Source organism: Hirundo rustica, chromosome 7, assembly GCF_015227805.2.
Source record: "Hirundo rustica isolate bHirRus1 chromosome 7, bHirRus1.pri.v3, whole genome shotgun sequence".
NCBI lineage: Eukaryota > Metazoa > Chordata > Aves > Passeriformes > Hirundinidae > Hirundo > Hirundo rustica.
In genome coordinates this window covers 8,764,240-8,787,787 of record NC_053456.1, presented here as the reverse complement: position 1 = coordinate 8,787,787, position 23,548 = coordinate 8,764,240, and the positions used below count along the sequence as shown (strand labels likewise).

The window sequence follows — 23,548 nt, the reverse complement described above, 5'->3', positions numbered from 1 at the left end:
CACCCTGGAAATAAGGATTTAATCATGTCACAGGTATCCAGGGGCAATCACAAAGCATGGGGCAGGCCTTCTCTCTTATCTGGGGTGAAATAGCCCAGCTTCTGTCTGTGGGATGAGCAGGGCACTTGGGGTGCTGACCCCACAGTGCATTGCAATCACTGCAATGGCATCAAGAGGATGCCACTGCTAAATAAATATGACGTCTTCCAAAGAAACAGAGGATTTGTGCCTTTATGCTGGGTTTTTCTAACATGCCTGTAGTGAAATTTGTCATGGGTCCCGAGGCAAGGAGAGCATGTCATAAAGCCCCAGCCTCACTGGAAGCAGGATTTGGCCCTAAGGATTTGGAAGCAGTGACAAGGCTCATTAATGTCAGTGGTGCTGGATCCGGGTGTCCTGGGGCACGCTCCCACTGAGGGCAGGAATACCTCCCGGAGCAGCAGTGCTTGCAGTCATCAGTGGAGGTGCAAGTCTTCTCTGTGTTAGGATGTCAGGCCAGAAGGAAGCTCACGTTTGGTCAAAGTTCAGCCAAAATATTCTTGGTATGGGTAAAACTTAAGCAAAAATAAATTTAAGCATCGCCTGCTTAAAACTTGCACAAGGCAAAAAACGTGGTCAATATTAATCAATGGGTAGGTGTTAATTAACGTCTTGTTTCTCAAGCCAAACACCATCAAGCTGGTAAACCACTTTTAACCTCGCTTCCAGGTAAATTATGTTTAGTTGCCCTTTTACCTGCTGTGCTTTGTATATAAATGAGCAGCAGCTCCCGGCAGACTCCAGCGAAAGGTTAGAGCCGCGCACAGCATCCGGGATGAACGTTTGGGATCTTCTCCGCGCAGACAGGCGTGGCAGCAAAGAACACTTGGGTTTGATTAATTGGGACAAATTCTACTTTGATGGGAGTCCAGAAGGTACAGGGGCAAAAGCAGTTGTTAATCACTGTGTCTGCAGCTCAGTGTTGTGTAGTCCGGCGTGGGAAATATCGTTATGACATCAATATGCATCTCTGGGATGGATGATGCACAATCCGTGTGATGCTTAAAGATACGCAGGAGAAAGTGGGAGAGTAACAAGGGGCCAGACCCTCATTTAAAATCTTTCCAGGCTGTGGATTGTCAAAATATCTCAGAAAGATTTTGGCAGCTTTGTCACTTCCCCTCCCTGGTGCTCAGCTGTTATTTAATTATTAACGTGCGTGGCTCAGCGTTGTCTCGGCAGGTGGAAGAAAAGTCTCTGTTGAAAGTGATGGGAGTAGACTTGAAAACCTCAGCCTCATAGTTGTTGTGTAGGACCTTTTGGAATAATGCGAGAAGATATAATGTCATGAAAAGCTGGATCCAAAGTCCATCAAAGTCGGTGAAGTATTTCCATCTCTTTGGTTAGCTCCAGGCTGATCCCCAAGAGCACTGAAGAAAGAGGGGAGGGGAGAGATGTGGGAGCAATCCCAGCCAGCCTCCACTCCTGTGGATCGTGTTCATTGCCCAACACTGCCTTACTAATTGCAGATTTGCCGTCATGCTTTTTGCCCCGCTCCGGGGACTCGCTGGCCCCCACGTCTGCTTCAGCAATGCTACAGAGCCTTTCCCAAGCCACAGCCTCCAGCCAAAGGCTGCCCCTTGCCAGAGACTTCTCCTGCTGCAGCAATGCCACTCAGGCTCTGATTTTTAATGACGTTTTGATGCTAGCAGGAGCAGCAGTATACGGATTCAGACCAGCCGAAGAGCACGTCTTCCTTCACCGGGGGAATGGGAAAGACTTTTTCCAGCAGAAGATGCCTTGAGAAGTGCCAGCAAATTCTTATTAGTGCCGACAAGATCTGGGGAGAGGTTCCCTCCCTGGATGACATTTTTGGCAGTTCTCTGAATATTTTCCCCTTCTGTGGTGAACATGGATTGGAGATGTTTCGACTGTCAGCATTTCAAAGAGAAATCTCCCTCATTGTGATTGGCACACTTTAAAATCTTCTCATCTGTAAAACATTTTCCCCTCTAACTTTGGAAGCAAAACTGATGAGGCAATTAAGTCCCCCCATTTAGCTTTTCTAGGAGGTTTCTGTGCTCTTTCTGTTTTATCTTAGTCTCAGCAGAAGGAGCTGTGTTCCAACAAATGAGGCAGAAGGAGCTCGTTAGGTGTGTTTTTGCGCTGGGCAATGTATTTGTTGGAAAAAGCTGTTTATACTTCTAAGGATAACAGAGATGCATCTGTGCATTCATTCAGCAGCAGCATAAACATGCACCTCACGTGCAGTAATGGTGGCAATTGAGCAGGAAGGGAGGGGGAGCAAGCCCCAGGGGAAACTCCCCAAAACGGTACATTTATGCCCTGTTATTAATCTTTTCACTCGCCAGCCTTTTTTTCACACTGACGTGGCAAGGGTAAAAAAAAAAAAAAAAAAAAAAAAATCCCCAACAAACTAACTCAGGAAAACACTGCAAAATTTCCTGCTCTTCCTTTAATTTCAAAACAATATCCTCATTGTGCTTACATCTGTACCCAGTAAAATATACTGCCAGTGTTCCAGTATTCCCCGCCAGTCTGTTACTAATCCCCCTTTCCGTGTTTTCCCAATGACAGATGGTCGCCATTGACAAAGTTTCTAGAAATTAGCTGGGATGCTCAGAAGTGCTTATTGGCAGGGTGGGTACAGGGACGCTGGGATTAAATTGGTTTCAGTGTGGCACAAACACAGAGCAGGGTGGGCTGAACTCTTTTTTTTTTTGGCCACTTCTGTCTGGGATAGATAAGGCTGCTTTCCTCACTGTTGAGACCACCTCTAAGTTACTGTGGATTGATGATATGCAAACTTGGTAGAATCTTTGACACTCACTTTCCCTAGAAATGGTAATATTTTTTACTTTTAGTTTTGATAAGAAAACAGAAAAAAATTGCACTTTGGTTCAATTTCAAGTTTTTGAGGTTTTTTTAAGCTCACAAAAAGAGTCTCTTACTGCTCCAGCTCTCATATCTGTGCCAAGAATTTTTAGACCTGATATTGTTGGAAAAGATACCAATTTTTTTTTATATAACTTTAGCCAGGGGTTTTGTTCACATTTGCCTGGGGTCAAAAGGAATTTTAAGTATCTTTTCAAAGGTCTGTTTCCGTCACTCAATTCATGATGAGCTTAACATCTCAACAGACTGGGAGAAGCACAGAAGATACACAAAAATTAACGACTATCAGCTCCAACCATCACCCCTGACATGGTTGGAGACACCTGGTCTGGGTAAAGAGAGATAAGAGAACCAAGAAGGAGAACCTCCTTAACATTGAAGTCGAAGAGATAGATAACCAATAGGAAACCAAATGTGAACTGTGTAACTTCAGACCAATGGACATTGAACCAATGAATTTCTGTGGGTTTTGACTCTATAAGTAGCTGAAAAATCTGGTAAAATTCATGTGTCATGGAATGATTTTCTCTGCACAACTCGAGCTGTGTGTAGGTGAAATGATTTTGGTTGCACATCCTGGCCGGAATAAAGTAATGCCTTGATTCTCTAACACTAAAAATGTTGTTGGAGAGTTTTTGTTCTTCCCGCAGTTTTTTTGACAATATGAGCTTTCTTTTTTCTCGAGTTTGACTTGATTGTGCTTACAAATTCTTCTGAAGCCCAGACTCTAATTTCTAATCCATAACTCCCTGAAAATATCCTTCTTTTTTTTTTTTTTTTTTTTTTTTTTTTAATTATATGGAATTTTGATGTTCTGTTGGAGGTTCCCTACATTACTGCTCTTTCCCATAGAGTCAGTTTAGACTTCCTTTTCCTCTGACCATTTTGAAGGCTGGATGTTCCCCTCATCTTTGAACTTCTTTCCTTTCCATCCAGGTACTGATCATATCACCTGCCAGGTAACACTCTCAGCAACCCTCAAAAGGCAGATGGGATAGCTCAGACCCATAATTTACATATTTGACTTATTCCAGTTTACCCGAAATGCTGCTGCCAGGACACACTGCTGCTGCAACAAGAACACAAAGGAAGAAAAGTGTCTGCACTTTCAGTTATATGTGCATTTGATGGAGAAGAGCTTTGTATTTTTTGATTTGCAACCATTTTTCCCTTTGCAGCTACAGATAGCTTGCAATAACTTGTGCGGTCCTCTCTCAGAGGGCTCATTCCCCCTGGTTTTAGAGAGAATTGTAGCGCTCAAGCTTGCTGAAAATTACTCAGTAAAGGATTTTACATGTTCACCTCATTCAGGAAAAATAACTGGATATAAACGGTTTTGACCTCAACAGAGCTGAGTTTATTTACAGCAGCTGAGCACCTGACTGAGCCTATCCAAACCTGACAGTGATCTCTTCCTTTCTCAGCTGAGATTAAAATGTTTTCTGTCTTTACCAGCCTTAAAGGCCTTAGAGGCCTGCTCTCTGCTCCCTACCTCAGTGTGTCAGCTGGGCTAACATTGCATCCGTTGTTTGTCGTGCAAGACAGATGAGCATGGGGTTCTTTCAATTCAACAAGACTTTTGCTGATCAACAGTATCAGTGTTTTCAGATACTGCCAGCTACCACGATCTTGTTGGAAGAAGATTGAGTATTTGGAAACTAAATGGCAGAAATATGAACAGAGCAGGCAGCTCATACAGGTCTGAAAACAGATTAAGAGTTAAAGTCTTTGAAACAGTGCATGAGTTTTCCTCCTTAATGTGAAAATGATGGCTATCATCTGGTTTGTAAATTCATCTCAGATGAACATCTTGGAACAGTTAGAGCTAAAGAGCAGGAGATGTACAACTGAATAGAAGGGAAAAACCAAAACTATCCTCTAAAGATAAGAGAAGGGACTCACAAATACTTCACATTAGGTAGGGGAGGGATCCACAAATACTTCATTAGATAGGCTGTGGTACTTGGTGTTAGCTGGGGAACAAACCCTTCTACATTGGAGGAGTTTCTCATTTTCCGATTTGGGCACCACGATATAAGAAAGATATTGAATTGTTAGAGAGTATCCAAAGGAGGGCAAGAGATGGTGAAGGGCCTTGAGGGGAAGCCACACGAGAAGCAGCTGAGGTCACTTGGTCTGTTCAGCCTGGAGAGGAGGAGACTGAGGGGAGATCTCATTGCAGTCTACAAGAGAGCGTTGCGACGGAAAGAGGAGGAGCAGACACCGATCTCTGCTTTGTGGTGATCAATGACAGGACCTGAGGGAATGACATGAAGCTGTATCAGAGGGGCTTAGGTTGGATATTAGGAAAAGGCTCTTCTCCCAGAGGGTGCTCGGGTTCTGGAAGCACCAAGCCTGCCAGAGCTCAAGAAGCACTTGGATAATGCTCTGAGGTACATGGTATGATCCTTGGGGTGGTCCTGTGCAGGGCCAGCAGCTGGACTTCAATGAGCCCTGTGGGTCTCTTCCAACTCAGGATATTCCACGATTCTATGAAATATGTGTCTTTAAAGTATTTTGGATGAAAGCTCTACACAACTCGTTTCTATGCTTGCACTTCAACAAAATTTTAACTTTCCAACTTTGTGTGTCTGTTGGCAGAACCCATTTCATCACGTCACATTAAGTGAAGGAATCAGGCTCCTTGAGAGCTTGATAGCACAGAAATGAAGGATAGCTTGCGACTGCATCCATCATAACGGGGCAAGCAGCAATAATTAGGGTTAAACTGCAGAAGTGCCAAGGTGGGAGAAATTTGGAGCCAGAGGTGTTGATGAAATGCTGTTGTCGGCAGTTTTATAATGCCTTTGTGGCATGTGATTGAAAATTACTGCACTTTCTAATAATCAGTGCTGCTCAATTTAAAATGCCTTGTTTAAGTAACCATTTTGGAAAGAGTCTCTACTATTTTCTGCACTAGAAAACTTCAGGATTCCAAGCCTTAGGCATGCTTTTCCTGGTTGCCCAGGCATTTGTGGAAGGACTCACTATTCCTGTCAGGTCTCTGACCTTCCTCCCAGGCTACTGGGCAGGACACACAACCCACCATCAAGCCCAAAAATAGACTCACCAGGAGCTAAGCAGTGTTTTGAAGAGCTGGGCAAAATTAAAAAAAAAAAAAATAAAAAATAAAAAATCAAAATAGGGCTGAATTTTCAGCAGAAACAAATCCACGTATTCCCCCAGCTATCAACAGAGCGATGTTGATTTATACCAGCTGCAGATGTGACCTAGGTCACAACTCTCTGCTGCATCTCCCGTGCTGGGTGATGCTTGGAGGCCTTTTGCTGAAGTGTCACTGCTCAGGACCCCTCACTGAGCTGAGCCCCACATGTTTACCAAGGACTGCACATTTTACCCTCACGTCCTCAGTGTGCTGAGCCTGTCCCACGGGGTCACAGCACGTCTCCCCCGAGCAGGTCACAACTGACAGGCTGGCCTGTAATGGGACGTGGCACTGTGCATCCGGGAGCAACAGAAGGAAAATGTTGAAAAAGTGACTTTTTTTCACATTTCCCTGTTTGCAGTGTGTAAAGTCAGAATGTGCCAGAGAAAAGAACTTCTTCCCTCTTTGTGCTAGCTTGCACTGGGGGACTCTGAAAGGCTTCTAAAGCAAATAAACTGGAAGCAGGGGACTTCCTCACTCTTAATCTTACAGTTTTGAAGTAAAAACACAGGAGAAGAAAAAGGGTGTTCTTCCTTCTCTCATCTACCCCTTAGCCGCAGCCAGATCCATTTATAGTCTTGTGCAGCTCTTTCAGTCTGGTTGAAATAAGTGGATCTTCAGAGACAGGGTATTTCCCTTCCCTGCAGCATTGCTGTAGGAGTCTGTCCCTGCTTGTTACTGGAGAAATTTTATAGCCCTGCAAGTTGAGTCAACAGTCTTTAACCATGTGTGGAAAAAACCACCCTCGTTGTATTAGCCCTGGGATCCTCATCTCTCAGCCCTGGGTAATTTGGATTAGCTGTTACTCATGCAAACAGTGCCATTTGAGTTTAGTCTGATCTCATTTCCACCCAGAAAAGAGTTTGAGGGCCTCAGAAGTGTACTGAGAGCTTTCTACTCCCAACGAGCTCCTTCTATCACTACCCTGTAAAGTCAAACATCTCCTTTAAAATCAGAGCTACTGCAAAAGCAGAGTCCCAGTGTTCATGTGAGCTACAGCTATTATGGCAAAAGCCTTCCAGAAACAACCTTTCAGATGCTGAGCAGAAGTAAAACTATCAAGGTCACCTAGGGTTTGATCTTGGCATGTGCGGCACATTCCTCGTTTCTCTAAACTCTGGCAAGGGCATTAGCATCCCTTTAGAGGCGTGCTGCTTGCTTGGAACAGCAAGCAGCTCTTCCAAATCCTGGTTGTGGACTTCTCCCTGCCAGGTGAAGTTAACTGTGTTAGGGAAAAGTTATTTTATCTCTTAAGCCTTGTCTGAATGGACTTCAGGCAACAGCACTCGGTGGCTCAAGGACCTCAGCTGGCTCCCGGTGTCCAGCACAGGTCAGGAGTGGAGTCACTGGGAGAGAGCTGGAACATTAATTAATAAGGCAAGAATGTGGTGGTTTTTTAAGGAAAATGATGCTTTCTTTGCTTTCAGAAAACTCTCAGCTGAGGTAAGGCGCCTTCCTAGAAAACAAGCTATAGTTTCAAAATGATGTAGAAATCCCTGGGGGAGTTTTTCTGCCCTGCACCATGCAGAAGGTCAGATGGGATTATTACAGTGGTCCCGCTGGCCTCAACATCTGTGAAAGTTTGCTGCAGTTCCTTTGAATAGTTATGCTGCTTAGTGGGAGTACTTTTTTTTTTTTTTTCCTTGTTGGCATGTTATCAGAGGAGATCAGACTAATTGTGTATTTATCTAGAATTACAGTTATGAATCTGCTCTAATAAGGCAGTAATTCATATCTTGAGTGATTTATGGCCTGAGCCTGAAAGCCCTCTGAATCCCTTGACTCCACTGGGATTTCCTAAGGCAAGGTCATTGCAGAATTGTGTTTCCTTTTGCTGCTGATGCCCTGATGGTGTGGAACCAGCACCTTCACAGCACCTATAAATGCTATTTGTTAGCATTTATATAAAACATTACAAGCGGACCCAGAATAAATGTAATTTGTATACTATGTTCTTATTCACCTTATTTAATAGCTCCCGAAGTCCTCTCTTGCTGGAATACCTGGGCGACTTGGGAGGAGTTCTTGGAAGCAATTCTTCTTCACTCCGGAACTTCTGCGGTTAAAATTCATTTAGGTGCAACAAAGGAGAGTAACGAGCGTTTATAGTCCCTGTGAAGCAGTTTTAACCTAGGACTCAAAAGACAAAGACCGCTGTTGAATAGCAATGTTTGTTTAGCATTTTAGCATTTAAATCTTTCTCTATTCGGATGTGTCTTTCCTTTTGAACTGAAAGCATAAGTTTCTCTTTTTGCCTGCAAAACTCCTTTTTTTTCATCTCACGCTGAATCCCCAGAAAAATCCTCAAATATTCTTGTAAATCTCAGAGATACTAAGGAGCTAGCCCCCCTTCCTCCCCATTTAGACCTTTGAAGGCTGGTGTGACTAGAATGATTTTGGAGTTATAGTTCAGAGTCGGAATAAAAAATGAAGGGAAGCATTTCGCAACACCGTAGCCTGTACAATAACTAATTACTTATAGATTTTAGGTCACATTTGAAAAAGACAAATACTGAAATAAATGGATAATCACTTGGAGCTACCATTATCAGTTGGTTTAAGCACTTTGGGTTAAAATCAGCTCGGTGTCAGAGCAGAGCAGCTGCCTGCATCAGTGCGTGATCCAGCTTGGTGCCTGAGAGAGCCACACTGGCTCCTTTGCAGGATCAGAAACACTTTCAGCTTGGGCTTGTGCACTGCACTAGATGGTTGGTTGGGCCTTTGCTGGACCATGCTGGTGGGAAGAGTGAACCAAGCAAAACCTGACCAGTTCTGACACCAAGTGAGACAGAAAAGAAGTCTTAGGGTTTTGAGGCCAGATGCTGCCCTCCACTGTGATGTTTAACAGAAAAAAAAATGAGGAAATGTGCTGGCAGATTTGTGGTGATGTGATCCAAAACATCAGAAGACTTCAGAAGAGAGGGATGGAAATACAATTATTGACCTATATATGATGTGATGAGTTTAAGCTTTAGATGTGTATTAAAGTTGTTACCTGTCATATAAATGCAAAGCAGAAAATGAATTCCTTTATTGCATATTTTAATACAATGTTTTAAACACAATAATTGCCTTTTTTTACCTTTGCAGCTGGAATCATCAATTTTGTTAAGGAGGTGTGTTTTGATGCATTCAGCATAAACTTGAGGCTTTGGAAACCTAGAGAACTGACTTTTATCTGGCAAACATTTTGCTCTTCAGCTTCTCTCCCTTCCCGAGGGGCTTGAGATGGGAAACCTCACTTCAGTTGCTTCCCCGTGAATTTTGGAAAATCCTTCCAGCCACACACACATCCCATAGTGTCTGGCTGTGCCCCATTCCTTCAGAGATGACAGAAGGCTCAGGTTCTTTTCCCCAAAAGGAGAAAACTCTCAGCTTGGCACCAGATAGTTTCTATGAAATCTTCATCTTTTTGGAAAGGTAGTGTCCAGATACATTGGAAATGCTGTTTTAGGGCTCCAGAAAAGATTTGTGTCCTCAAGGGTCTTTGCTAACTTACCTCATAAATACATGTGAGCCAGCAAGAAGGGACAAAACTACACAAAGGCCCCCAATTCATCCCAAATCTCTTCAGATCACGAGGAATGGTCAGGGACAAGGATGGGAGCATCTGGAAATAACATCATTCCTAAGGGAAAGTGTTCCATTTTAATAATTGTATCCCTTTTATCCATGACAGTGTAATTGCATTTTGCTTAACTAAGTCTTTTTAATTGGTGCTGGGCATGAATGATAAGCAAAGCAGTACCACTCCTTGTTAGCTGTCACAGGCAGCCCTTTGAGGGCAGTGCAGGGTGGTTGGGAGACTTTGAAGCCGGGGTGGAATAGCTGGAGTTGGGTGTTTGGGAGGGAGGGTGTGTGGCCCTGAGAACCAACATACAAATCTCAGGGCTACTCCTTTCTGTAGATGCAAAAGGATTTTTTGTTGCTCGTCAACCATCCCATGCTTTGTGGTACTCTTTCTGCCTCACTGGACCTTCTCTTAGACTGGAGAAGTGAACACGTGGGGCATGAGTGCCCCCCAACCCTGCTGCACAGGGATCCCAGTGCTGAGCTTCAGGCTCCGAATGCCGCTGCTGGGACTTGTGTCCTGCCCCCACAGTGGTGAGGCTGTGCAGCTGTCCCTCCTCTGTCCCTCCAAGGGGACACCTCTGACATGCTGGCAAAGTCCGAGGGTTTGCCTTAAAAACTGTGGTTTTAGCTATTGGAGAGGGGGAAGCAAGACCTGTACAAGTGTCACAGCTGCCCAGCATTCTCTCACAAACCATCAGGCACAAGAGGCTGCATCACAAAGACCTAAAACCATCCACTCTTATTTCAAACTCCCTTTCTTGGATGACTGGTTGACCCCTGCTGCAGCTACAGAGGACTGAAACCACCACAGCCTGCTTCATTCCTTCAAACTAAGCACCCCACTCTCAGGTTTTGGTCTCATTCTGTGTTCTGTCAGCCCTTCAACAGGATAAAACACATTTTAGTCCTTTCCTATGGCACATGTGGGACATCACAGACACCCTCTGGATGCATTGCCCATCTTCTGCATTGCACCACTGCCCTCCCACTATTGGGAACATAGAATCATGGAATTACTTGGGTTGGAAAGGACCTCAAAGGTCATCTAGTTTCAAATCTCTGGTCAGGGACATTTTTTACTAGACCAAGTTGTTCAAAGCCTCATTCAACATGGCCTTGATCACTTTCAGGGATGGGGCATCCACAGCTGCTCTGGGCAGCCTGTGCCAGTGCCTCACCACCCTCACAGTAAAGAATTTCTCCGGTGTATAATCTACACCTGCTCTCCTTTAATTTAAGGCTATTCCCCCTTGTCCTATCACTACGCCCTCCACAAAAATCAATCTCCAGCTCTCTTGCAGGTATTTGGAAGGTGCTCTGAGAGCCCTCTCTTCTCCAGACTGAACAGCCCCGACTCTCAGCCTGTCTCCCTGGGAGAGGTGCTCCGGCCCCCCGAGCATCTTCGCAGCCCGCTCTGGCCCCTCTCCAGCAGGTCGGTATCCCTCCCGCGCCGGGGACTCCGAGCTGGGCACGGGGCTCCAGGCGGGGTCTCACGAGAGCGGAGCAGAGCGGGATGCGCAGGATCCCCGGCGCTCCGAGGGAGAAGGCAGCGGGGACGGGGCAGGGGCGGGCTCCAGCCCGGGCCGGTGCCGCGGGTCTCCCGCTGCGGCTTCGCGGAGCGGCGGCGGCGCTTGAGCTCCCCTTAGTGCCGGGAAGGAGCATTCGAGATCAGCGGGCTGGCCGGGGGAAGGCAGGGACGGGGGCCGGTGTCGTGCCCTCGGGTCCCGCCGGGATGCGCCCAGCGCTCGTCCTGGCGGGGACACAGACCTTCACTGACTGAGCATCATTGCATCAATCGCCTGAGGTCCAGGAAAGCCCAGTCCGATACTTTCTCCCTAACATCTACAGGGGTGTCTGTATAATTTTATTTCTTTATCTAGTCGAGAATTTGATTATTTGATTGTCTGATCATTTATTTATTGATTTATTTATTTACATTTGACACCAATCGATAGCTTATTCATGCTTTGCTATATATAAAAATATATTTATTTGTCATCATCTTGCTTTACTGGAGCATCTGACTTCTAAAGGTAAGAAAAGCTTGGCTTTATACACCAGATAACTGTGGGGTATTGCTCCTGGAGACGGCTTAGGAAACACTGACAGAGGAGGAACTTAGCTAACGTCAAAAACAACTGCTGTGCTAAACCAGGGTAGTATAGCACGTAGATCCCAGGTATTAATTTTTGCACTTTAATGTGTGATCAGCGTAGATTCTGAAGAATATTTATATTTGCATGCCAGAGAGATCATCTGATGATCTGCTCTCTTGGGTGTATGCACTTCCCTGGGGGTTTTTAGCTCAGGTTCACAACTGTACCGTGATGAAGGTGCCAGCTCAGCTGCAGTAAGTGCAGGTTTCTGCACACTGATCCTATCCTCTTGCTGCACTAAGTTAACGTGGACCATCCCCTCCTCTGTGGACTTAGAGGTCACACACGTGTGAGCTCCTGCAGATGAGCTGATGTCAGTAGCTGGAAAAGCTGTGAACTGGCTCACATGCCTGAGCTCCAGTTGTTTCGTGACAGCTGGGATGTTTCGGGTTACCTGTGGGTCTTGCAACTGTTATTGATTTGTGAAAAATTCAGCTTTCTTTGTCAATATTTCTATGACCTGGTAAAGAGGCACAAAAGCACAGCCTGATGAAATTGGGTTTGCATCGTGAAGAAAATCTCCATGGAGAGCAGAGGCAGCAGCAGCTCCCAGGACAGACTCGGTGTCCCATCAAGCACACTCCACCCCAACATCCTCGCTGTGGTTGCAGTTGTGTGCACCCCAGTCACGCTTGTTACAGTCCGTAATTGTAATTTCAGTCCCCTTGCAATTCACGTCGTCAAGCCAAATTTGCCCGGTACCTTTGGAAGATTAAACAAACAAACAAAAAAACTGTTGGATGGGGAAAGAGGAACACGTTTTTGGGTTTTTTTTTGTAAAGAGAGCCCTGTGGATAGCGGGCACGTGTTGGCTTGTTGGATATCAAGCGTTTGGGCACAGTTGAAGCAGCACTTGACATGCAGCTCCCTCATCCCAAGAGGAACGAGCTGCTCTGCTGAGGAGATCCCTGGCTGCTCATGTAGGTGACCTTGCTGTGGTACTTCCTGGGTGTGTGTAAGCACCTCTGCCACGCCTGGAGCTGTCGTGGACTCACCTGGTGGGGCGGTGAAGAAAGCGACCGCACGGTTGAATCCCAGCATTCGGCAGACTACGCTGGCCTCTCGGGTGGTCCAGCCATCGTCACATATCGTTCCCCAGGACCCTTGGTGGAAGATTTCCACACGGCCCCTGTTGTCTTCTCCCACGATTCGTACAAAATTACCGAGGCCGGCTGAGAGTTTGGAGGAGAAGAAAATAACTCTATGGGTCACACAGGGATAAGGAAAAAGACATTGACAGACAGAAGTTGTGACCACCCAAAGCAGAGGGATGTTCCCATCTCCAGGGTGGGACCAGAGGTTACTGGTAGCTCGAATCCAAACCATCCCAGCCCTCCCTGCATTTGGAGACACCAGGCTGCAGCTCAGAGTACAGACTCCTTGGCTCTGTTAGCTGTGCTCTGAGTTAACCAGTGTGAGCAGAGGGGTGTTTTGGCCCTGAGTTCAGGTAACTCTGATACCAGAAGGTAAGTGAGAGAAGAAGTAAAAGTCCAGTACCTTCTCCTTTTTCACCTTTGCTCCCTTTCACTCCTGGGGAACCTGTTCCAAATTAGAAAAGCAAGCATTTGACAGTTGCTTGTGGAAAAAATCTGTTTATTATCTAGTTCTGAATAGTTGTGTGAGTTAGAGATGTGCAGACTCCTCCCCTTGTAGAAAATGAACACCCTGAAGTGTCTAAGGCTATGTAAAAGAAACATGGCAGGAAAAGTAGGATAACATACAGCAAAATATTCCCAGTGTGAGACCCAAGAAAAGGGTCACTTTCAAATCCCATATATTTATTCACTTGTGAGAAATGTATCTCATTCCCACCGTTACCTGTAAAATGACATCTCTGATAGACTCTGGGATCTCCAGAAGCAGGCATGGTATCTCCTAAAGTACTTCCAGGAAGACCTACATCCTGGGATTTGATCTCCAAGGAGAGCAGAAAGGTGCTCTCAACAGTCCTCCACCTTTCTGTGGAGCATCTTGGTCTTGAGGACAGGGGTGTTTGAAAAAACCCAATGAGGTCTTTTCCCTAAAGCTACCTCCAGAAAGCGCTCATTGCTGTCTCCTCCTGGGGACCAGGAGATGAGATGCACCCAGAGGGCAGTCTTTGGCCTGGAGCCAGCCCACTTACTCTTCTTCCATCTTCCAGATGCAAAACTCCAGAGGAGTGCATGGAGGAGCCCCACATAGAATCTAGTTTATTTCCAAGGATTCTTGCACTATTTTGTGTGAACAATTAAAAGAAAAAATCATCTGAAACACTGTTTGCTTCCCATGGGCTGCTGTAACAGCTGTTTGGGAATTTTTTTCCTGCAGGTTTTATGTTTTTATGAAATACCCAGTGATTGGAAGGGAGGGGGTTAGGAATGGAGAGTAGCTGCAGTCTTGGCCCTTTTGAACAACCTTTGTGTCCTACAGTTGGCCAGGTGTAGTTAAATTGCCTCACTTGGGTGTTTGCAATTGCCTCACAATTCCATGTTCCTGAGTGCCATGTTTACATGGGATTTATCCCAGGGAGAGGGCGTCTCTGATGTCTCTGAACAAAGCAAAGAGAAATGTGGGTTGTTCCAGTTTTCTGTGAAATCAGGGATTTGAGAAAACCTAATGCATCTGTGTACATGCACATCTTTTAGCACACCTCCCAGGGCGTACAACTGACACCCTGCATATTCCTCTGCTGGGAAGGCAGATCTTTCTGTTGAGTTCCTGCAAATCAGCTCTGAAAACACACCCCAGGGCGGCTTATGTTGATCTGTGATCTACAATCCCAAATCCAAATGCGCCATCACTCCGCAGACCCTGTGGCAAGGAGCCTTACCAGAAAGTCCAATGTCTCCCTTGGCTCCTTTTGGTCCTGGTTCTCCTTTCAGACCCTTAGTGCCATAATCTCCCTTGGTTCCTTTTTGACCAGCTGGGCCTGGGATGCCTGGGTGGAAAGAAAAAAAGTAATTGCCTTTTTCCTTCCCAGGGAAAGAACATGACAAACATTTCACATTGATGCAGAACAGTGGAATGTGGCACCTAAAGTTCTTTGCATCATCATAATAATTCATGCTATAAGAGTTTACCTGATGGGCCTTGGTCTCCCTTTGCTCCCTTTTGCCCTGGAAGTCCTAAGGTCATGAAAACAAACAAACAAAAAACAAACAAACAAACAAACAAACCAACCACATGTTTATACATTTGTAAAACTTATGCAAATTAGTATTTACAATTGAGTTAAACTCATCTAATTTTGGTGCCTACACTGTAAGCATCTATTTCTGAATCAGGTGTCTTATTTCACATCATACTCAGTGCAGACTGTGTAAAAAAAATAAAAATACAGGCAGCAGAGGAACATCTCCTGAAGTTCATCTTAAACTGCTTCTTTGTTTGTGCATTTTCCAATTTATACAAAAATTCAGGCACCATCACCCCCTCACACATATGACAGATGGCAGAAACAACCCCTGGAGAGCAGTGAGCCCGCAGCAGCCTGGCAGAGCCCCAGGAGCGCCACGGCATCCTGGGGTGCATTGGGGGTCCAAGAAGAAGACCCAAGAGTTCTCCTCTTGGAGGTGTAGTTCCCTTTCCAGTGTCTGCATGATGTGTGTGGTTGACCCCAAACCTGCTTTATTCTCCTTTACCTGCTGTTCCTTGTTCTCCCTGTTCACCTTTGAGTCCAGCAATGCCTTGCGCTCCTAAAATCAAAAAGAAATCAGTAAGTGTGAGCAACACAAAGTGAGGCCAGGGTAGGAGGACGGTGAGTTATAGGTTTGAGCAGGGTTGTACCTGGGCTACCTTTGGGGCCCTGGTCCCCTTTCTCCCCTTTCTGACCAGGTCTGCCATCGAGGCCAGGACTGCCAGGAGGTCCACGTTGTCCAGCTGCACCTTGAGGTTGAGTGAAAGCAGCACAAATGAAGTGTAACACAAGGCATGAAGGAGATAAAAAGACAGACAGCTCTGTCTCCAGCCCTTGCACACTGAGTTGAGCCCATGAAGGCAAAACAAACTCTGGCTGTCTCCAGGTTGCAATCCTGGCAGTGCTAATCTTTGCAATGCAATGAGGGATGATCTAGAACGAAAAGTGCATGGAACCAGGTTCTAGTGACTGCCAGCCTTGGAATTCACGAGTTCTTTCCTAAAGGAGCAGACAGTTTCTGCCCTTGTGTGTGCACACGTTAGGAAGGAGGGCTTCTTTCCCCCTCAGGCTCCTGCCCAGCGAGTGGGGCCCAGATGAGACAGCCAAGGCTGCTGGATGAGTCTGGACAGCACTGAAATGTTGACACGGTTTCCTCATCTAATCTTCATCTTCTCTTACCCATGCTGGGATCCAGACCGGCTGCAGTTTTCCTTGTCACGAAACACCATATAAAAGAGATCACTCATGCCTCTAGAAGAAATTGCACCTTCTGTCCTGCTTACCTGCCTCTCCTTTTGGCCCAGGAGGTCCAGGCTTCCCCGGGCTACCTGTAACAACATCCTGGCGTCAGTGCTAGCAAGGCTCAGCCCAGCCCCTCAGCTGGGGTGGTCCTGTCACACTGTCACACTGTCACACTGTCACACTGTCACACTGTCACATTGTCATACTGTCACACTGTCACACTGTCACACTGTCACACTGTCACACTGTCACATTGTCATACTGTCACACTGTCACACTGTCACACTGTCACACTGTCACACTGTCACACTGTCACACTGTGCCCTCTGCACTTACCTTCGTAACCTGACTGTCCTGGCTGTCCTTGCTGGCCCTGAGGACCCACAGGTCCCTGGGGCCCGGGGTCTCCCTTCTTGCCCACGTCACCTTTCAGTCCTTGGGGACCTATCGAACAGCACAGCACACATGTGTAAATACAAAGCACCAGATCTGTCGTCTCTGCAGCCTGGGGAACAGCTCTGTCTGGCCACAGCAGCAGGAAGGTTTGGCCTCACACCTGCATTTACCATTTGGTGACTTTGACACCATAAAGCTGTAGGAGGACAGAGCTGGTCTGTCTGATCCACCTGTGGCTCTGTCAGCCTCCCTGGACAGATGTTTGTCTGGCCTGCTGTTGAAGGCTTGCAGTGGTGCCACGATACCTCTCCAATCTATTCCCCAAACTATCCCTGCTACTGGTGTGTTTTCTCCCCTAGTTAAATATCCCTTACTGCAGCCTGAATGCTTCCCTTCTGCCATGCACAGGGGAGGTACAAGGCAGCACGTTTCACTCCTGTGCTTCCAGAGAGTTCTGCCGTCTCCTCTTAACCTTCTCTCCTCTGAACAGGTGATCAGCATGCTCCAAAAGAGTGGAATTTCTTGAAAGGGCCTCATCTTTCTGCTCCAGAATTATCCCAAAGTCCTTTCCTTTTGGTGTTCCTCCTACAGTCACTCTTCTCTTCTGCAGCACCTTGTGCTGATGAGAGCATTGGGGCATTCAGGATCTGATGGGAGATCTAAGAAAGCTCTTATCAACCTGTCCAGCTGTCCTCCCTGCCCTGCACCATACACATCACCTGTTTTTTTTCCTTCTCTTGCTTTCAGCCCATGTGACACCAATGAGTAACAGCTCTCCATGATGCAAGTTACGTGGGAGAAACACCATATAACTCTTCCACTTCAGGTGTACCAATCCTGGCTTATGTAAGACATAAAGCTCTCAGAAAGAGGTTCCACTAAAATGACATGCCTGTGCATATAAATTATATTGTATTATTTTATACCACGGAAATCCTACTGCAAATATCACTGCTTTAATCTAGGGTAGGCTGATAATTGAATATCTGTGGCTTTCATTAGACAAAGGTCACTCTGTAAAGAGACTGTCGTGGTGCAGAGTCAACATTTCGCATTGCCCCTTCCCCCAGCCCTCCTTTGGGAGAACTGCTGAAGCACGACATGAAATTAAACCCCTTCAGATCGGGTCAAGTGTCCTGTTTATCCAGCTCCCTCACTGACTGGCAAACCCTGCTCAGGGCTGCTTGGATTTTTATGAATACTGACCCATGAAGACTTCTTCTGCTGTTTTATGTAGAATGAGTTTAAACAGAAATATGTGCGAGGACATTAAAATTGTTGAGATAGTGAAGAAACCTTACCTGCAAGCCCCATCTCTCCTTTTTCTCCTTTCACTCCTGGACCACCACTTGGGCCAGCAGGACCAGGAGCTCCTTTGCTTCCCTTCTCACCCTGGGGTCCATGTACACCTGCAAGGACAACACCATTTTTCTGATGCTTCACGGGGTGCCATGTCCAGCGAATGCCAGCAGCAGGACACCCACCACAGCTGTGAGCATAAGCCAGACTCCACTCTGTGCACTGGAGAGTGGTGCTGGTGACAGTGGGAAATTGGCCCACTGTGGCTCTTGCACACTGACTTTTAAAATAAGATTTTTTTTCCAGCTGAGCTTTGCTTTTGCTCACATTAGCTTTACATAAGCCTATTTCCTTCAACTCCAGTGACATTCTTACCCACTTACACCTTGGCTGAGGACAAGATTGCTCATAAAATCATCCATAAAGCCACTTTATGCTCATCCACAGAAGTAATTCAGGTGTCAGAAAAGCCTTACCTTGGTCTCCCTTTGTCCCCGGTGGTCCCCGTAACCCTGGGATGTAAAATACATATATCAGCTGACACACATCATCTATTCACGGTAATGGCCAAGAAGAGGAGATGAATTTTTTAATCATCCTTTGCTCACACAATTTCAGTCACCAGTGAGGCCAATCTTCAGCTGGCAGGGACCAGCACAACCACTTGAGTCAAGTCCTTGGAGCTCAGCTGAGTGCTCAGCTGGGCAGGGGCCAGCTTGTCTCCCTGCCAAGCCCAGCTCATGGGGACCATTGGGGAGATCTTTCATGAAAATGCTCTGAATGATTGGGCTCTGATGTGTAATAACACTGCTTGGCAGGAGGTGCTGTTTCAATGTCATAAGTGCAGCCAGGAAGATATGAAAACACAATTTTTTTTTTTTAAATTTTTTATTTTTTTTTTTTCCCTTCAGAAAATCTCATCAGTGTAGCCAAGAAGTAGGGATGGATGAGTTTCAGACCTGACCTAACATCTTAGATCATCATCCCAGAATCATAGAAACTGTTGCCTGGTCCAACCTCTGCTCAAAGCAGAGCCAGCACTGGATCAGGACTCACTGCATCCTCACAGTCTGGAGATATTTACCTCCTATGGCAGGTGTGGTTCTACCCAAACCCTCAGGTACCCAGGGCAGCAGCTTGTGCCAGATTGTGGAGGGCAGAACTTGCACCCAGCTCATTCCTGAGTCTGTGCTAATGTTTTCCTAGGGACAGGGAGGGTGTTGACCTCTGTGGGAGCACTTGGGCTAGCCAAGGCTCCTGGAGGATCAGTGAAAATGGACAGGAGATCTCCTCATGACCAGAACATTGGCTGTCTGCACACTGGGTAGGATCTGGAGACCTGGAATCCCAAATCCTCACTTAAGGTCTCTTAGATGAAATAAAGAAGAGGAGGGAAAGAGGAGAAGTTGTGGCTCATCACCAACATACCTGGTAGACCAGGATCTCCTTTGCGTCCAGGAGGCCCTGAAATAAATATTTAATGGATATTTTTCAGTAGTACAGCAGTCAGTGAGGAAGTCAGCAGAATGGGATTGAGAGGTTGAGGTGTGGGCTGGAGACACCACCCTTCCGGAGGGCACCTAGAGTCCAAATCTACAAGTCACAGGAGAGAAGAGGAGCCCAGAGCCACATGTGCAGCTGCAAGGGGATCTGGGGGTTTGCACAGGGCAGTGCTACAGCTCCTATAGGTGCCCCCTGGTCTGGAATTGACTCCAGTCCTGGGCATGGGAGCATCCCTAACTGACAGGAAGATTAAATCTTGCCCCAGTTATTGGATCATCTAAACTGGGTTTTTGGCCTTGCTAGATATGCAGAAGAGCCAGGTCTCCCCACCGCAGAGCCAGCATGGAGAGCCATACCTGCAACCAGGGTGATGTTGTTCATCCTCATCATCAGGTTTGCATTGTTGCTTTTAATTATGCTGATTTCCTCTTCTAAGCTTCTCCTCCAGTTTTCTTCATGTCTCACGAGAAAGCTCTTCCCAGTAGAGCTTCTTGACAAGGCCAGATTTTTGGCAAAGGAGCTCTCCAGACTCTCTTCTGTATAGGAGGCATTTTGCTCTTGAAGTTTCAATATCTCTTTCTGCATCTTAAACACTGAGGAAACAAAAAGCCCATGCAATGAATATTCACTGCCCGGTCATGCTGGGAAATGGTTCTTTGGCAGAGCAGTCAGTTCCTCAGCACCTGGGGAGGGCAAGGGGGCATAAAGACCACCCTGTTTGACCCGAGGAGGTGATTTTCACGTGCCAGTCCTTGCTGCAGCCAGGAGGGCAGCTGGGAGTGCTTTTGCAGATGCAAAGCACACGCACGGGGTGCGGGAATTGTTCCCTACATCGGCTGCTCTGCCTGGCGGTGTGCGGAGGAGCCTCTGCGGTCCCTCAGAGGGTTCAGATCTGTGTGCCCATTCCCCCTTGCCCGTGCCCCCAGGAGCACCCAGCAAAGCTGGCTTTTGATGCCGGCCCCGTGGCGAGGTTGTGGCGTTACCTTTGTACATCAGCAGCCCCTGGCCGGCCGTCAGCAGCAGCAGGTAGATGCTGAGCGCCGTCCGGACACAGCATGAGGATGCCTTTTTCTGGCTCCGAGGCTCTAAAAACCAAGAGAAGAAGGGTGAGCACTCTCCCACATCTCTCCCTTACAAGCTCTGCTTGCTTCCAGCCTTTTTGGACTTGGCCACAGTGCTTTCCAGCTGTGTGGAGCAGCAAGAGCCCTCTGTGAGAGCGCTCGATCCTGCCTTCCTCTGCTCCAGGCTTGGCACTGCAATCTGCTTGGCCGTCTTTTCCTTAGCTAATTTAACAAGCTCAGTTCCACTGAGTCTTAATCCAGCCTTTAACAGTGTGGATGTGGTGATTTTCCCCTTTCTGCATCAATAAACTCCCCGTTTCCATCGCTTTTAGTTGTCCCATCTGCCGTTCGGAGGGTTGCTCAAAGCAATCCCCTCTCCATCCAGAGCACCACATACGTGTGATTCCAGCGGTGATGCACGTATGCATCAAAATAAATGAAAAATCAATAAGAAACTGAACAGCAGGACAGACTGAAACAAGTCATAAGATGCAAAACCAATCATTATCAGCAAGTGTAAAAGAAATAAATGGCTTTGTTGAATTTTGGCCTTCAGGGAGAAAAAAAGTATTTCAGAAGCATTGGTGACTACGTCAGACATTCAGTAAGCAACCCCCAATGGAGGCTTTTCTTTTCTTTTTTTTTTTTTTTTCTTCAAAGTAATGTAATCAGGAGTTTAAAGTCTTAGTTTTAAAAGAGTACAGTATTTTAATTAGTTTTACAATAGAATGGCTTAGTCAGCAATGAAGCTTTTATATTCAGCTAAAAATTCATAAACTTACATTTTTTTATTGAGTCTGGTAATTTTAGTATCTTAACTATTATGCATGAAAGTCTTACTCAAGAAAATTAGATTTTTCTAAAACAGGAGAATAATTTTTTTTCTGATGCTCAGCATCAGCTTTTGGCTAGAAAGTGTAGTTTGACATACTTCTACTTTTAAACGGTAGTTAATTTACTAGCAAAATCACTGCAAAAAGCATTTAATATTCAATATTTCATTTTTATGTGTTGTTTTAGACCAGATAAAATCCATATAAATCATTGAATAAAAAGGAATCTTACCACTTATCTGAAAGGTTGTGGTAGCAGGTGAGGCAAACCCAATCTTTTCTGAAACACTGAAAGAGTGCATATCACTCGAATTTCCATCTTCCCCGTGTTTGTCTTTAATTTTCATGACAAATTTCTTGTGGGTAGCCTAAATCCTTGTCAGATTCTGGACAATAAAGAACTGGAGGTACTTCCTCTCTGCTTCCTGATTTGGAATGCTTTTTGATATGCATTTCCTATCTGCTCAGCTTTTATAGACTACTGAGAACTCTGATGTGGTAATTTGAACAGTTCCTCAAAAAATCCCGCAGCTAGGATGTTGAGCTGCTCTCATGTGCTCAGTTGGAGTCCAGGGAGCCCTGGGCAGGGTTCTGAAAAACCTGCAACCCAGAGTTGTTCAGCATCTCTGCATTGTGGCAGAGGTAGGAATGAGATGGACATTTTGTTTCTAGCACAAGTAAACCTCCTCAGGTAGCCAAGAAGTTTCCATGTTCGAAGTTAGCTTGGCAATCCCTTTGTTGGGAGGGGAGATTGAGGACTTTGTCATAGTGAAACACTCGGTAATGTGCCCCAAGGTGACGCCTCAGTGACTGTGCATGACTCAAGTGCAAGGAGGCAAAGAATCGGGAGGAGTTGCAAAGACGAGTGAATGATGGTGGGATGGGGGACGCTGAAACCCAAATGGGTTTGGGATGATATGGAGAAGAGACACTTACAACCTCCTTGGCAAGGTCTCTCAAGTTCCTACTCCCCTCCTGACAAGTGTTTCACACCCATGGACTCAGTTCCTACCTCTTCACCATCTCTTTGCCCTCGTCCTGGCCAAACTTCCCCGTCATTTGGCATTTTGACATCTCCATTGGTGTCGGGTTTGATTTTGCTTTTGCGAAGCGAAGTGACTCACCCGAGTCTGCAGGCAGGAGCCGTCGGTAGGGGCTGGGCAAAGCCCTCCTCATCCATGCTGCCACCAGCACGTCCTGCCCTCTCTGAGGTGCAAGGCTGTCACTGTCACACGGTTTGGTCCTGGGCTGCACGTCTGTGCTCGTCCCTGGGGCTGCTGGGTCCTCGCCGCTTTGCCTGGCCATGGAATGAAGGGTGGCAAACCTTCAGGTAGGGGTGAGCTGGAGATCCACACCCTGACGCTGCAGAGTGAAGCCCTCTGTCCTGCACCTGATGTACAAATCTCTGAAAGCCTTAAACCACAAATACACGGGGATTTTTGAATCCACTTCTGTGTTCTCCTTTCAAATGTGCTTGTGCAGCTGTGACCTGGTTTGTCCTCAGCGGGGAGGAAGAGGAATCCTCCATTTTTAAACATTCTGCAACACTCTGTGTAGGAATTGGGATCATTTGCTTCCTTGTGAAGGTCTCAGATATGCCCTTGAATTAGTGAGGCTTGAGAGGTTACCACCGATCAGCTGAGCCACAATAAATGCCTGTGCATCCTTTCCCGTCACGGCATCACCTCCTCATAGGAGTAAGAGCTCATATCTAGCCCATTTCTGGTGGTTCTGGTGGTTCAGCTGACCACTCTGCACAAGCCTGGAGCTGTCTACTCTGGCTGGGTGATGAGCTGGGAATGACTGTGTTTGTGCTGCCAAATGGAGGTTTATAGGGATGGATTTGATTCAGGTGCATGCAGAGAGCAGATTTATAGCAGAGAGGCATTTAATAATACTTCTAGTCCAATCCATTTTATCACAAAGTATTAAAAACAAGCTGGCAGACACAGTTCTCAAAAGCCTGCCTAAAGACAAAAGGTGCAATGAGATCTTTGTGCCCTCCTTCCCCCAGAAAGATGCTCAGGGATAATTTTCCGTGCGATTCATGGTCATGCTGTGGCCATGCCGCTCTCAGTGGCCCTGTTGGCATGGGTGTAAAACCAGGGATAGATTCCATCAAGTTTGACACCCCTGAACTGCAGTGCTTCAGGTTTTGAAGTCCAATTCTCCACTGTTGGGAGGAAAGGCACGATCCCTCTGACTGCAGTTGCCTCCCGAGCCGGTCAAACCTTTATTTCTATTTGATGCAGCCCCGAGCAGCTCCGTGAACTGCCACATTCTCATTGCTCAGCTGAGCATCTGGCTGT

The 23,548-nt window shown here is 46.3% G+C and overlaps 1 protein-coding gene across 1 annotated transcript; it reads right to left on the bottom strand.

Moving 5' to 3' along the window:
- Positions 1-12,256: 12,256 nt before the first annotated feature.
- MARCO (macrophage receptor with collagenous structure) lies at positions 12,257-21,586 on the bottom strand. The gene is made up of 15 exons (XM_040070064.1): positions 21,472-21,586; positions 20,329-20,430; positions 19,702-19,938; positions 19,271-19,306; positions 18,319-18,354; positions 17,845-17,952; positions 16,484-16,591; positions 16,189-16,233; positions 15,556-15,654; positions 15,411-15,464; positions 14,850-14,894; positions 14,600-14,707; positions 13,288-13,329; positions 12,786-12,962; positions 12,257-12,492 (listed from the first exon to the last, which is right to left on the bottom strand). The coding sequence occupies exons 1-15, from the start codon at positions 21,584-21,586 to the stop codon at positions 12,362-12,364; spliced, it is 1,443 nt and encodes a 480-aa protein (XP_039925998.1). The 3' UTR covers positions 12,257-12,361.
- Positions 21,587-23,548: the final 1,962 nt, after the last annotated feature.

Coding starts and splice junctions, on each gene's coding strand:
- MARCO (XM_040070064.1), bottom strand. CDS start 21,586: ATGAAAATTAAAGACAAACACGGGGAAGATGGAAATTCGAGTGATATG. Junction 19,939..20,328: donor GGGGCTGCTGATGTACAAAG/GTAACGCCACAA, acceptor TTGTTTCCTCAG/TGTTTAAGATGCAGAAAGAG. Junction 12,963..13,287: donor CAAAGGTGAAAAAGGAGAAG/GTACTGGACTTT, acceptor CCAAACTCTCAG/CCGGCCTCGGTAATTTTGTA.